Source organism: Peromyscus leucopus, chromosome 19, assembly GCF_004664715.2.
Source record: "Peromyscus leucopus breed LL Stock chromosome 19, UCI_PerLeu_2.1, whole genome shotgun sequence".
Lineage (NCBI taxonomy): Eukaryota > Metazoa > Chordata > Mammalia > Rodentia > Cricetidae > Peromyscus > Peromyscus leucopus.
Window position 1 is genome coordinate 26,080,868 of NC_051079.1, and position 14,312 is coordinate 26,095,179.

The following is a 14,312-nucleotide window of genomic DNA, read 5'->3' on the forward strand; positions in this document are numbered from 1 at the left end:
CTTTTGTGTCTGCCAGTCTGACTGGATTGGGAATTATGTGAAAGTATAACTTGTTTATGGCTCATCTTTGTGTACTGATGAAGTGTTATTTTTCAAACTGTTCAAATATAAGAAACTGTCTTAAGATAATCAATTCTCTGATACTAAATATTACTAAGGGATGGGATGTTATCCTGTTTGCAAATCAACTAATCAGTTTGGAAGGGTTATCCTTACATTTATAACCAGAAAATCAGACTGCTGGTTTGAGGACAGACTTCTGACCAGTTTTCAATACCCAAACCCTCCATTGTTGCGTGAGGATTTGAGATGGTGAAATCAGAGAAGTTATATATGAGGGACAAGGACACCTAGAATTACAAAACTCAAAGTTTATGGAGGTCCCTCACTTCTGGGGTGTGGGAGAGTATAAGAAAATGGCTGGGTGGGGGGCGCTCACCAACCTAAAACAGAGCGCCTGTGTGGCCTGGGCAGGCGTCTCCATGACATAAGGTGACCTGCTGACGTCCCATGCGACCTAAGGCAGAAGGTTATTTTTTAGTAAAAGGGGGACCAGTAGGGCCCTGCCTCCCCCCCCCCTTTTGGGTAACTGTTGCCTTGCTTGCTGACCTTGACCTTGTTATCCTCCCTATGCTAATTTCCTGCCGGGTTCCACCCTCCTGAATGCTTAAGGGAAGTTCCTTGTCTGTGTATCATGCATAATGGGCATTAACAGCTTAGCTGCAAGATTGTAAAACATGGGTAGGGGACTTCTGCCCTCCAGGGTTCTCTGTAAGCCTGTATTTAAGACCTCCTCCCTCCTTCAATAAAAGGCATTTGGCATTAAAATAAACAAATAAATAAATAAATAAATAAAACATACCAAAATATTTAAAAAAAAAAAGAAAGAAAAGAAAATGGCTGTTTTTTTTTTTTTTTTTATTGCCTTTGGCTCTTGAAAGTTGGGTATCAGCTGGGCGGTGGTGGCGCACGCCTTTAATCCCAGCACTCGGGAGGCAGAGGCAGGCGATCTCTTGAGTTTGAGGTCAGCCTGGCTACAAGTGAGTTCCAGAAAGGCAAAGCTACACAGAGAAACCCTGTCTCGAAAAACCAAAAAAAAAAAAAAGTTGGGTATCAAACAACCCTTTCACAGGGGTCACCTAAGATGATCAGAAAACACAGATATTTACATTATGATTCATAACGGTAGCAAAAGTACAGTTATGAAGTAGCAATGAAAGTGATTTTATAGTTGGGGCTCAGCACAACATGCAGAACCGTATTAAAGGGTCTCAGTGTTAGGAAGGTTGAAAACCACTAGTTTAGAGGATCAGTTAGTCCATGACTCTTCATGGTAGGGAGTGTGGCAGCTGGCAGGACCCAATAGGTAAGAACTCACGTCTTGATCCCGAAGCACAAGGCAGAGAGCTAACTGGGAATAGCCCAGGCTTTTGAAACCTCAAAGCTTACCCCCAGTAACACACCTCCTCCAACAAGGCCGCACCTCCTAATCCTTTGCACAGTTTCACCACTGGGGATCAAGTATTCAATCACATGAGCCTGTGGGGGCCAAGCTCTTTCAAGCCACAATTACCATTCAATTTTTCTTTAACCCAAGTGCCAGTAATCTGTTCAGAAAGTCCTCACTACACATTCATTGTCTCCCATAGCTCTAGCCTGAGAACACTTTTCTGTTCCTTCCGACCCCACAGTTCTTTTCTTGAGAGGAGGTAGGATTTCTAGGGAGCTGGAGAAAGTCTAAGAATGAATTCCTCATCTAGCACTGAGCCTGATGTATAACAGACACTCAGTAAAGATCTGTGGAGTGAATGATATGGACTCATGGTTCATGATTATTTAAATTGGGGATCAGGCACATCCTTTAACCACAGCATTTGGGAGACAGAGGCAGGCAGATCTCTGAGTTTGAGGCCAGCCAGGGCTATATATCCAGACTGTCTGAAAAAACAAACAAAATAACAAACAACAACAACAAAACCCAACCAATCAAACAAAATCAACACATTATTTTAAAAATATTTATTTTGTGAACACATTTGTATACACACACACACACACAAAACACAACTGTATCACACAGCGTGTGTGTGGAGGTCAGATAGACAACTTTCAGGAGTGAGTTCATTGCCTCCGTGTGGATGCTGAGGATCAAAATCAGGTGTCAAGCTTGGTGGCCTTTACCCACTGAGCCATCTAAGACCGTCTTTCTTCCCTTACAACGTGTTTTAAGATTTTAATAACTGTAAGGCAGAGGATTCGTTGGTCAAGAAGTTCTGATCATCCTGACCAGGACCCTCAGAAGCCAGAACAATGTAAATGTTCCTTTTTCTCCCTTTGGCACTAGGTAAAAAGGCTGACTCCTTGGAGCACAGCTAGAGTTCCTGACACGCACACTGCCAGGGACGAACGCACTGGGGCTGTGACTACACCAGAGTTGTACTCCTCCGATTGGGGTTCAGGGGTCAAAAAGGGATTTCCTTTAAGGGACAGTTTATCCACCTTGGGCAGCTCATCTGGCCTAGGTTTCCTATCCAGCCTGTTGTGACTGAGATCAAGTACGCTGAGCACGGCTGGCAGTCCCTTCGGCACCTGCTCCAGTTCAGTGAAAGACAGATTGAGCGAGTTTAGCTTGCTGGGCCAGTCACATCCGGGAGCGCCTGCAGTATCCCGCAGTGAATTGTGACTAAGGTCCAGTTCTTCCAGCTGCACACTTGCAGCGGCCAGCGCAGAGCACACGCCGCCGGGCGTCTCCATGCCTGTGTTGCGCAGCGCTAAAACTTGGAGGGCCGGGAACTTGCTCGGACACAGAGCCGAGATCAGTCCTCTCTCGCCCAGTTCGGGGTTGTCAGACAGGTCTAAGGTGGCAAGGGCGGGGAAGACTCGGACCTGTTCGCAGGAAAAGTTGAGTGAGTGTGCCTGAGCAATACTCAACACCCGGAGTCCAGGCTTTAGCCACTGCTGCAGTTCTCCGAGCCAGGCATCCTCTGTCGCCCACGACACATTGCGGAGGCGCAAGGTGTTGAGATCGGGTCCGGTGGCTTCCAGAAGCGGCCGCAGCGTGGTGCCGGTTACCTCGAGGTTTTCAAGAGTCAGTTCCTTGAGGCTTGGAATACCCCAGCATACGCAGGACTCCGAATAGCATCGGAGCAGGAACCCGCGCGTCCCCCACGGTAAGCCGCTGCCAGGGCAGGGACCTGACCACATCTACGTACTGCCCAAGGTCTGCTTCGGTGTCCACACGCTTTAGAAAGTGCTCCAGGCTGCGACCGCCGCCGTAGAACTCCACATTCGCCGCCCCGGTACACAGAAAAGCGCTGGACCAATCCGGCTGCGGATCTGAGAAGTTGCAGACGCAGCGGATACTATCCTCATCCAGCTCGCAGGGCTCCGGCGTGGCGGGAGAGGCATGAGCCAGCGTCAGTAGCAACAGCAACAAGCCAAGCACGCTTTCCTGAGGGAACAGCAGTGGTCAGGGAGACTCCAGCCAGTCCCTGGGGTTCCTCAGGTGGCCCCGGTTCCACCCCAAGACCATCGGACTCACCATCGCAGATAGATTCTGAGAGTTTCTACGGCCCAGGCCGGCTCTGAAAACGGCTTCAGTTTCTTTCCTGTACAGCAATGTTCTCTGGCTTCCAGGTTCCACGCACTTGTTTGCCCTCTTTGGCAGCCCCTGCGAGTTTATGTAATTGTGGGATGTCACCCTCTCCCTCCACTGTGAACTCTGATCACTTCCCCACTTCTCTTCCTCCTAACAGCCCTGCTCACTTCTAGTAAATATTGCAATGAAGTATTTTACAGGGAGGTACCAAAACAGGAAGAATTCTTCATGGCATTAGGGCACTCTGTGCCAGGAGGATGACCTAAGCGCTTCGGGCTTGTCTGGTACGTACAGGAAACGGATGAACCACACTAGTGCTTTTAATCAGCACTCTACTGCCCAATCCCAGAGATTCAGCTCCATTTCACCCTAGTCTTAGTTTCTAACAATTTCACACCATCCAGAGCCAAGTCCTTGATTTTCTTCAAGAATGTGCCTGGACGTTTGTGGAAAGATTGTGAACTTATCTATGGATTCCAGAGGGAGAATGAATTCAAGGCTGAGAGCTAGCATGAAGAAAAACCCTCTTATTACCTTGTTTAAGCCACCGTGCCCAGCTTGTTTAATACTTTCCTTTGTCCTTCTTTTTTCTTTCTTTTCTTTTCTTTTTTTTTTTTTTTTTGGTTTTTCGAGACAGGGTTTCTCTGTGTAGCTTTGCGCCTTTCCTAGAACTCACTTGGTAGCCCAGCTGGCCTCGAACTCAAGGAGATCCACCTGCCTCTGCTTCCCGAGTGCTGGGATTAAAGGCGTGCGCCACCACCGCCCGGCTCTTTCTTTTCTTTTTTTAAAGACAGGGTTTCTCTGTGTAGCCCTGGCTGTTCTGGAACTCACTCTGTAGACCATTGCCCAGCTAATAATTAAAAAAAAAAAAAAAAAAAAAAAAAAAAAAGAGCCGGGCGGTGGTGGCACACGCCTTTAATCCCAGCACTCGGGAGGCAGAGGCAGGTGGATCTTTGTGAGTTCGAGGTCAGCCTGGTCTACAGAGAGAAACCCTGTCTCGGAAAAAAAAAGGGGGGGGGGAGAGGAGCTAAGCTAATGGGGCATATCTTTAATCCCAGCACTCAGGAGGCAGAGAGGCAGGTGGATCTCTTTGGGTTCAAGGCCAGCCTGGTCTACAAAGAGAGTTCCAGGACAGCTAGGACTATGTAGAGAGACCTGTTTCAAAAAGAGAACAAAGCAAAATGTGGTATTTGATAGATATATTGGCTAAATCACATTGTCATGTACAACATCCCCCAAATTTGGAAGCAAAGTTGTTTATTATTATTATTATTATTATTATTATTATTATTTTATAGCTATTACTCTTTTGGAATGGTTTCACTATACCCTGGCTGGTCTAGAACTCACTGTGTAGATTCAACTGGAACTCACACAGATCCATCTGCCTCTGCCTCCTGGGATTAAAGCCACGTGTCAAGAGGTTGGGAATTTAGCTCAGTGGTAGAGTGCTTGCCTAGCAAGCGCAAGGCCCAGGGTTCGTTCCTCAGCTCCAGAAAGAAAAAAAAAAAAAAAAAAGAAAAAGAAAAAACCATGTGTTACCATAGCCAGAGACAACAAGGTGTTTTCTAAAGCAGTTTTCCCTGTAGGGCACCCCAGATGCCCTTGCTTTTTTTCCTGTCTTGACCAAGAAATTCAGAGAGCCTTGATAGTCTGTCTTTGCTAGATGCCAGTTTTTTTTTCTGAACCCAAGCCTGGACCTTGAATGATCCTGTGCATTAACAACGGTATTTAGGTTGTTAAAACACTGGAGGAGACCTGCCCCAGCCAGCCCTTAAGCTTCCAACCCTTACACAAACTTCCTGTACATATGTACATATGTAGGAGGAACGTCTCTCTCTCACGGTCCATTTTGAGGATGTTGCAGCCCTCCTTGGTAGGTAAATTCTTCAATAAATGCTTTATATGGATCATCCTAGCATTTGGTGCTTCTTTCTTTGGACACCCAGTGACCCCCATCTCTAAAGGTTTGGGAGGTACTCCTTTGTGAAAACTCCCTTGCAGCTGCTTTTGGGGGTAACTCCAGCCTCCAATTTGGTTTGAAAAAAGCATTTTCTATTTGAATGTTGCTCTCTCTTTTTCTCTCCCAAGAACAATTCCAGTGAACTTAGAAGTTAGGGCTGCACTGTGTGGAATGAGAATTAGCTAGTATATCACATGTATTTGTAGAGGGAAAGAAACAAGTGTCCCATAGGGGGAAGATTGCAACCATACGATTATAATAGCCCTCATGGGTTTGTATCCCTAGACTTCTGGGGAGAGTCCTATTTGGGATTCATTGTGTGTGTGTGTGTGTGTGTGTGTGCATGTGTGTGCATGTGTGTGTGTGTGTGTGTGTGTGTAACTCTTTGCTCTTTGGGGGGGCTCGCCACCCAGCTCCCAAATAAACACATGGAGACTTATCTTTCTTATATGAATGCCCAGGCTTAACTTACTTGGTTTGTTTCTTGCCAGTTTTTCTTAAATTATCCCATCTACCTTTTGTCTCTGGGCTTTTATCTTTCTCTGTTCTATATACCTTTCTTTAATTCTTACTCCATGACTTGCTGAGGGTTAGATCCAGCAGTTGACAGGTCCCAGAGAGGAGGTAAGGAGTTGGTGAGGAAAGGATGAGCCAGGAATGATGGTCAGGAGAATCTCGCAGCCTGACTGACTAGCAGCCAGAGTGTTTATTTATATAGAATTCGGTAAGCCAGGATAGATCCATGTTGTTCCAAAACAGAGATCACACCATTTTTGTTTTTGGAAATGTGTTACACTTCCTCTTGCATATCTTTTAGTAATCATTGATAAACTGTGACAGAACAGAGTTATCTGTTACAATCATTTTCCCTCAAGTTTAATTATCATTGATAAACAGTTACCTTTTATAACCATTTTTACTCATTAACCCCATAACCCATTTTTTAAAGAATATAATGGCACACTAAAAAACAAACAAACAAACAAAACCCAAACACCCATACCTGATAGTAGTGGTGGTGGTGCACGCCTTAAATCCCAGTACTCGGGAGGCAGAGGCAAGCTGATCTCTGTGAGTTCAAGGCTAGCCTGGTCTACAAAGCAAGTTCCAGGACAGCTGGGCTGTTACACAGAGAAACCCTGTCTCAAAAAACAAAAACAAAAACAAAGACAAAAATAAAAGAAGAGAATCTAGAGGCATATGACAGCCTGTTCTCAGGCTATATTGGCTTTTGTGGTTTCAAGGACCCTAGACCAAAACAAAATCTCCTAGCCTGATGGGCAGATTGCCATGTCCCAAGCAGTGTATTATTAACTCTTAATGGTGAGAGTGCCCAAGCTGCTGCAGTTATTCAAATTCTGGCATAATATATCTTTATAGAATTTGTTCATATGTCTAATCCTGGCCATCTTTGTTCCTTGCTCATATGACATCACAGTGGCTCTGCATGTGCTAACTTTTTTAAGAAAGGGAGGTCCTGACATCTCAGTATTTTATCATCTTTTTACATCATTTTTGCTCAGCAATATATAAGTCTCTGTGTAGGGCAGAGGTAACCAGCTAATCTCACTTTGTTGCTATACATATCACGTAATTGTCTGAGTGTATAGTGGGAACAGGCTTACAGTCTGATCTGTGGCCAATTCCTCTAGCCCACTGAATCTTGTTGACCTTTTTAAGTTTACTTCGTTTTGATTATCTTGTTCCTGAGTAAGTACAGGGACAGATGTTTCAAGAATATCTCATAGCCTCATAAAGAGACCTCTGAGCCGGGCAGTGGTGGCACACGCCTTTAATCCCAGCACTCTGGAGGCAGAGCCAGGCGGATCTTTGTGAGTTCGAGGCCAGCCTGGTCTATAAAGCGAGTTCCAGGAAAGGTGCAAAGCTACACAGAGAAACCCTGTCTCGAAAAACCAAAAAAAAAATAAATAAATAAATAAATAAATAAAAAAAATAAAATAAAATAAATAAATAAATAAATAAATAGACCTCTGGCTTCTTTATGTGTGTCACAACCTCAAGACCTTCAAGTAGATAAGGATATCTCCCTAAAAGCAGGATGGGTAGTATGTTCAGGACTTTCCTGGGGAAGTTTAGAAGCAGTACTCTTGGGAGAAGGCATAAATTATTCCTAAGAATTTTTCCATCAGTCCAGTATCCCCAAATTGTACAAATATTAAAAGCCCCCCAAGTATGCAACAGGCAGAGATCAAAGCCAAAAGTGGCATGGCGGCCGTCATGCGGCTCAGCTTTGCTGGATCTTTGTCAAGCAGCTGGGCTGGCTTTATGACTTCTGCCACTCCATTCAGATATGGCTGTGCCATCTCCCCCTTTTTTGTTAACTCAAGAGTCTGTAGATCTTTTTTTTTTTAAATAAGGTATTTGATGAATATTTTTATTTATTTATTTATTATGTATACAGTGTTCTGTCTGCACACACCCCTGCAGGCCAGAAGAGGCACAGATCTCATACAGATGGTTGTGAGCCACCATGTGTTGCTGGAATTGAACTCAGAACATTTGAAAACAAGCAGTGCTCTTAACTCTGAGCATCTCTCAGCCCGAGTCTGTAGATCTTATTGTGTGGCATGTAGGGCATTTTTCAGTCCTTGGAAGACGACTGGGAAGGCCAAGAATAAAAATAAGCATAACTCTCAGGATTACTACCAAATTAGTGATCCTAGACCAAAAGCTCTGTCCTGAGACAAAAGAAGTGAGAGATCCTAAGAAGCTATATGTAAGTTCAGAAGCCGAGGTGGACTCCAATTGAGCTGAACTAACGGCTGTAATTTGTTGATGCAAAGACTGCATGTTTATAGCTAGTTCAGAAATGTTCCACAGACCATGGAGGTGGGACCTAACCTGTGTCCAGATTACCTTAGAACCATTCTATGAAAGTGGAGTGATACAAATCCATTTAAATTGTGAATGACAGAAAACAATCTAACTTTTAATGTTTTGAATTTGATTACCTATAAATAAGACTGCTTCTTCTAAAGCATTTACCCTATCTTCTAGATTTTTATTAATTGTTTCATTTTTTTTCTTTTTGTGGTGGTGTCAGGGACACTTTTTTTTTTTTTTTTTTTTTTGAGACGGGTTTTCTTTGTGTAGCTTTGGAGCCTGTCCTGGAACTCTCTCTGTAGACTGTAGACCAGGCTGGCCTTGAACTCACAGAGACCTGCCTGTCTCTGCCTCCTGAGTGCTGGGATTAAAGGCATGTGCCACCACCATCTGGCCTAGTTTGAATCCCTCCCCCAACCGCCCAGACAGGGTTTCTCTGTGTAGTTTTGGTGCCTTTCCTGGATCTCACTCTGTAGACCAGGCTGGCCTCAAACTCACAGAGATCTGCCTGGCTCTGCCTCCCGAGTGCTGGGATTAAAGGTGTGTACCACCACCACCACCACCACCACCACACACCACCACCACCACCACCACCCGGCTAGGGATACATTTTTTGAGAGTTAAACAAATGCAACATAAAAAATGTACATGTCTTTGCATCATAAAACAAATGTTCCACAGCATAAATAAATGTAACACATCTTCAACTAATATCCGATAATGTGTGTTTGTGTGTGTGTGTGTGTGTGTGTGTGTGTGTGTATGTATAGCACAAATCCTAATTGGTCTCAATAAAAACTCAGAGCCAGCGACTATCGGGCACGCTTTAATCCAGCACTCGGAGCAGAGCCAGAGATCTCTGTAGTTCGAGCACCTGGCTACAATGAGTTCCAGGAAAGGCGCAAAGCTACACAGAGAAACCCTGTCTCGAAAAAAAAAAAAAAAAAAAAAAAACCAAAAACTCGGAGCCAGATATCGGGGTAATTCTGAAAGATCAGAGAGATAAAGGAACAAGCCACAGCCACCTCTCACCTCAGCGGAAAGGAAGCCTGAGCTTGTCTCCTCCCACCTTACATTCCTCTCTCTGCCCAGCCATATCGCTTTCTCTCTCCACCTTCCTAGTGCTGGGATTAAATGTGTGTGAGATCCCAAGAGCTAGCATCAAAGGTATGTGTCACCACTGCCTGTCTGTGTTTCCCTTTTAGACTGAAACAATCTTGTGTAGCCCAGGGTGGCCTTGAACTCACAGAGATCCATCCGCCTCTGCCTCCTGAGTACTGGGATTAAAAGGTGTATGCCGCCACTGCCTGGCCTCTATGGCTAATTAGTGGCTTAGCTCCACACTCTGATCTTCAGGCAAGCTTTATTTGTTAAAGCACAAAGTATCACTCTGTGTGTGTGTGTGTGTGTGTGTGTGTGTGTGTGTGTGTGTGTAGGGGGGAGGGTGCATGTTCTTATGGAGACCAGAGGTTGACACTGGTGCCTTCATCTATCACTTTTTTTTTTTTTCCAAGACAGGGTTTCTCTGTATAGCTCTGACTGTCTGGAACTTGTTATCTAGACCCAGCTGTCCTCAGACTTACAGAGATCTGTCTGCCTCTACTTCCCAAGTGCTGGGATTAAAGACGTGTGCCACCATACCTGGTGAAAATATTTTATTTTCACAGAAGTGTGCTGTGGGATGTTCTGTATGTTAAATGTGTTGCTCTGATTGGTTAATAAATAAAATACTGATTGGCCAGTAGCCGGGCAGGAAATATAGGAGGGACAAGGAGAGAGGAGAATTCTGGGAAGTGGAAGGCTGAGGCAGAGAGATGCTGCCAGCAGCCTCCATGACAAGCAAATGTAAGGTACCGGAAGGCCACGAGCCATGTGGCAACTTATAGACTAATAGACATGGTTAAAAAAAAAAAAAAAAAAAAAAAAAAAAAAAAAAAAAAAAAAAAAAAAAAAAAAAAAAAAAAAAAAAAAAAAAAAAAAAAAAAAAAAATGAAAAATAAAGTCTAATAGACATGTTTAATTGATAAGAAAAATAAGAACTAATAACAAAAAAAAAAAGAATTAAGATATAAAGAACAAGATAAAAGAAGCCTGCCACGGCCATACAGTTTGTAAGCAATGTAAGTCTCTGTGTGTTTACTCGGTTGAGTCTGAGTGGCTAGGGGACTGGTGGGTGAGAGAGATTTGTCCTGACCGTGGGCCAGGCAGGACTGGAGAAAACTCCAGCTACAGAAGTGTTAATTGATGAGTGGCTTTTTGGATTCTCTCAATCCAAACAAAGAATCTTCAGACATACATACTGCCTATTGTGTATCCCATTGAGCATTCCCTATATGCCTTGAATCATGCCCCAAATCCAGACCAGGTCACTGGCTTCCCTGATGACCTTCACTAAACATAAACATACACATAATCAAGAGCTGGGAATGGGATCCAAACTCTACTGTTGAGGTTATGAGACTCAGGCAAGTTTCTTTTTTGTTTGTTTGTTTATTTTGCTTTTTTGAGACAGTTTTTCTCTGTGTAACAGTCCTGGCTGTCCTGGAACTCGATTTGCAGACCAGGCTGGGCTCGAATTCTCTGAGATCCGCTTGCCTTTGCTTCCTGAATGCTAGGATTAAAGGTGTGTGACTCCACCACCATCCGACCACTCTGCCTGACTTGGTCAAGTTTCTTGACCTCAGATGTTTGGGCCTCTCTGTCTCTCTGTCTCTGTGTGCGTGCGTGCGTGCGTGCGTGCGTGCGTGCGTGCGTGTGTGTGTGTGTGTGTGTGTGTGTGTGTGTGTGTGCTTGTGGAGGCCAGAGGTTTAGGTCCAATTTGTCTTCTACTGCTCTCCATTTTATTTGTCTAAAACAAGGTCTCTGATTGAACATGGAACTCACCATTTTGGCTAGATTGGTGGGCCCTGAGATCCTCCTGTCTCTGCCTCTATCCCAGGGTTGCCTCACTTACAGATGTTCCAGTTGTCCGGCTAACTCTAGTGATGAGGATCCAAACTCAGGTCTATAGCCGGTCTTTCTCTGGATTGTCAGCTCCAGAATGATGACACAGGGATGTTTTATTCACTATGAAAGCTCGGCCTCAGCTTAGGTGTGTTCCCAACTAGCTCTTAGAACTTAAATTAACCCATTTATATTAATCCACACCTTGCCATGTGGCTCCTTACCTCTCCTCAATACTAGACATCTGACTTCCTCCGTGTCTGGCTGGCAAACCCCCTCTCCTCCTATTCTTTTTCACGAGTTCCTATCTCCCCCTGGAAGTCCTGCCTGTCCGCCCTGCTTAGCTGTTGGCCATTCAGCTCTTTATTAAACCAATCAGAAGGTGCCTTAGGAGGTGAGTCAGGACAGAGACACATCTTCACACAGTGGACAAAAAGATTATCCAGCACAGGTCCCCATGTTGATTCCCTAACCAGGTCCTACTTTAAAAGCCAAGGTGATGGTAGTACAGTGCACGAGGCTGGTTCTCGAAGAGTTAGCAGTGTTGTCAGACGGATGGATGCAGAAGGCAGTTTGGGCAGAGGTAGCTGTCTGAATAGACACTTCAGGCAGGACACAGCTTTGCCTCCATCTCATCTTCTCCACCGGGAGTTCGATGTGAATTTAAGAGGCTATCTTGGGGCCAACATGGTAAAGGGCTTGCCACAAAAGCCTAACGTCTGAGTGAAATCACCAGAAATGACATAAAGGAGAGAACCAACCCCATAATCATGTCCTCTTACTCCACACGTGTGCAATAGCATGCACATACCTCCTCCCCACCAGTTCAGAGGAGGAGGAGGAGGAGGAGAAGCTGCCACTGCCACTGATGCCACCTTGTTGCAAGACAAAGGGGTCAAGACACTGGCTCCATCACCACAGGATGGTACATAATAGGTGCTCAGTAAATGATTGTCCAGGGGCTGGAAGGATACTGGGCTTGTGAGATGGTGGTCTAGGATGCTAAATATCTGTAGACATTTAACTGACTGTTTTGTGGTAGAGATTGTAGACTTGGCTGACTACAAAGGGTAGAAAAAAAATCCAGGGGCACAAAGTTGATGTGTAAAACAGTTTGTGGAGAGATGCTTCCATGGCTAAAAGCATTTGCTCTCAATCTGGGTCGGGTTCATCACCCCTACATGGCAGCTCAAAACCACCTGCAACTCCAGTTCCAGGGGATCTAGCACCCTCTTCTGGCCTCTGTGGGCAATAGACATGTGGTGTACATACATATACACACATGGCCAAAACAGTCATACATATAAAATAAAAATAAGTCTTTAAAAAAAAAGAAGAATCCCCTTTCTTCGTTTGTATTAACACTGAACTTGGGGTCATACAAAGGAGCCGTATTTGCTGTGACCACATTGGGAAGAGGAACAAAAATATACAGTGACCCTCACCCCCCAACACACACTTCCCATCTATCTTCAGGATCCTGAAGTGAGGTTGACGTTTATGTAGAGGGTCAGGGCTATGCATATCTAAGCAGTTCCCCAGTCAAGTGGTCCTGCCTATTGCCATCTGGGCTCCAATCTCCCCAGCAAATGGTCCAACAAGTCTTCAGCACTGCGTGAAATTGCTTTTTCTAGAAGACCAGGTCCTCCCCTGACCAGCATTATTTAACCTTTTTCTTTTCACAGCACGAAATTTCTGAAACTTTTTTCTGGACGGCAAGTTCCTCCTTTACCTCGCCTGAGGAGAGTAGTCATGTGTTTGGCTTTAGGGTTCCTCTCTTCCCAGCATGAGATTTCTGAGAAAATTCCAGTTCCTTGGGGTTCACTATTTCAATAGTCTGAGAGCCAAAATAAGAGACACAAGTGTCTCTTCGAAAGACCTTCATTACTGCCAAAGTGTCATTATGACAGCACTTTGCCTAAGCTAAGTGGCAGCTTCCTAAAACTTAGAGACACCAAGGAAAATTCTTGTGTCCCTAGAATGCTGATTCTCTTGGAGCTGGGAAGGGAGTCTGAGAGGAAAAACAGCAACTGATTATACTGTGACTGAGTGATAGCTGTGAAAGGGTGGGAGAGAGGAAAAACACAAGGAAACACGTGACTCACAAGAGAACAGGGTTAACTTGAGATACTATGAGGAAGAGAGGTCTCTAGATGGGGAAAACCAGAGCCGACCGCTTATAGACTAAGGAAAAAGTAGGAGGAAGCGAAGGAGAATGGGAGCGTCTTAGTTAGCTGTGATAAAACACCATGACCCAAAAGCAACTTGGAAAGAAGAGATTTTATTTCATCTTACACTTCCAGCTGACAACAGTCCATCACTGAGGGCAGGAAGCTAAGGCAGGAACTGAAGTAGGGGCCATGGAATTGTACTGTTTACTGGCTTGCTCCTCATGACTTGCTCAGCCTGCTTTCTTATAGAACCCAGGACTACCAGCCTAGGGTGGTCCCATCCACAATGAGCTGGGTCCTCCCTCATCAATCACTAATGAAGAAGATGTCCTACATGCTTGCCTATCCAGCACAGCAACTTATCATAGAAGAAATAGTTTATTTGGGACTTACAGTTCAGGAGCAGTAAGAATCCATCAGCATGGGTCCATCATAGTGGGGAAGCATGCATGATGAAGTAGGCAGGCATGCATGGGGTGGCAGGAACCGGAGAGCTTATATCTCAAGCTGCAAATATCACGCAGAAAGAGAGAAAGGTGCAAAGCCTGCCTCCAGTGACATATTTTCTTTAGCAAGTCCATACCTCCTAAACCTACTTAAACAGCACCAAACGGAGACTAAATATTTAAATGCACAAGACAATGGGGACATCTCTTTTAAACTAGCACATCATGTTTAACGTGCCATATGTAAAAGGGCCAATGAATGGTCTATTGGTCTGGAATATGTGACATTGGAGTTGGAGTTGAGGGTTTATCGAGAGTCTTGCTATATAGTCCAGGCTGGCCTCAAA

General features: G+C 44.7%; 1 protein-coding gene across 1 annotated transcript; it reads right to left on the reverse strand.

Moving 5' to 3' along the window:
* Positions 1 to 2,120: 2,120 nt before the first annotated feature.
* On the reverse strand, positions 2,121 to 3,852 carry Cd14 (CD14 molecule). The gene is given in 3 exon segments (XM_028886840.2): positions 2,121 to 3,102; positions 3,104 to 3,451; positions 3,542 to 3,852. Coding segments are annotated over 3 exon segments (1,113 nt in total). The 5' UTR covers positions 3,545 to 3,852; the 3' UTR covers positions 2,121 to 2,340.
* Between the last annotated feature and the right edge of the window lie 10,460 nt (positions 3,853 to 14,312).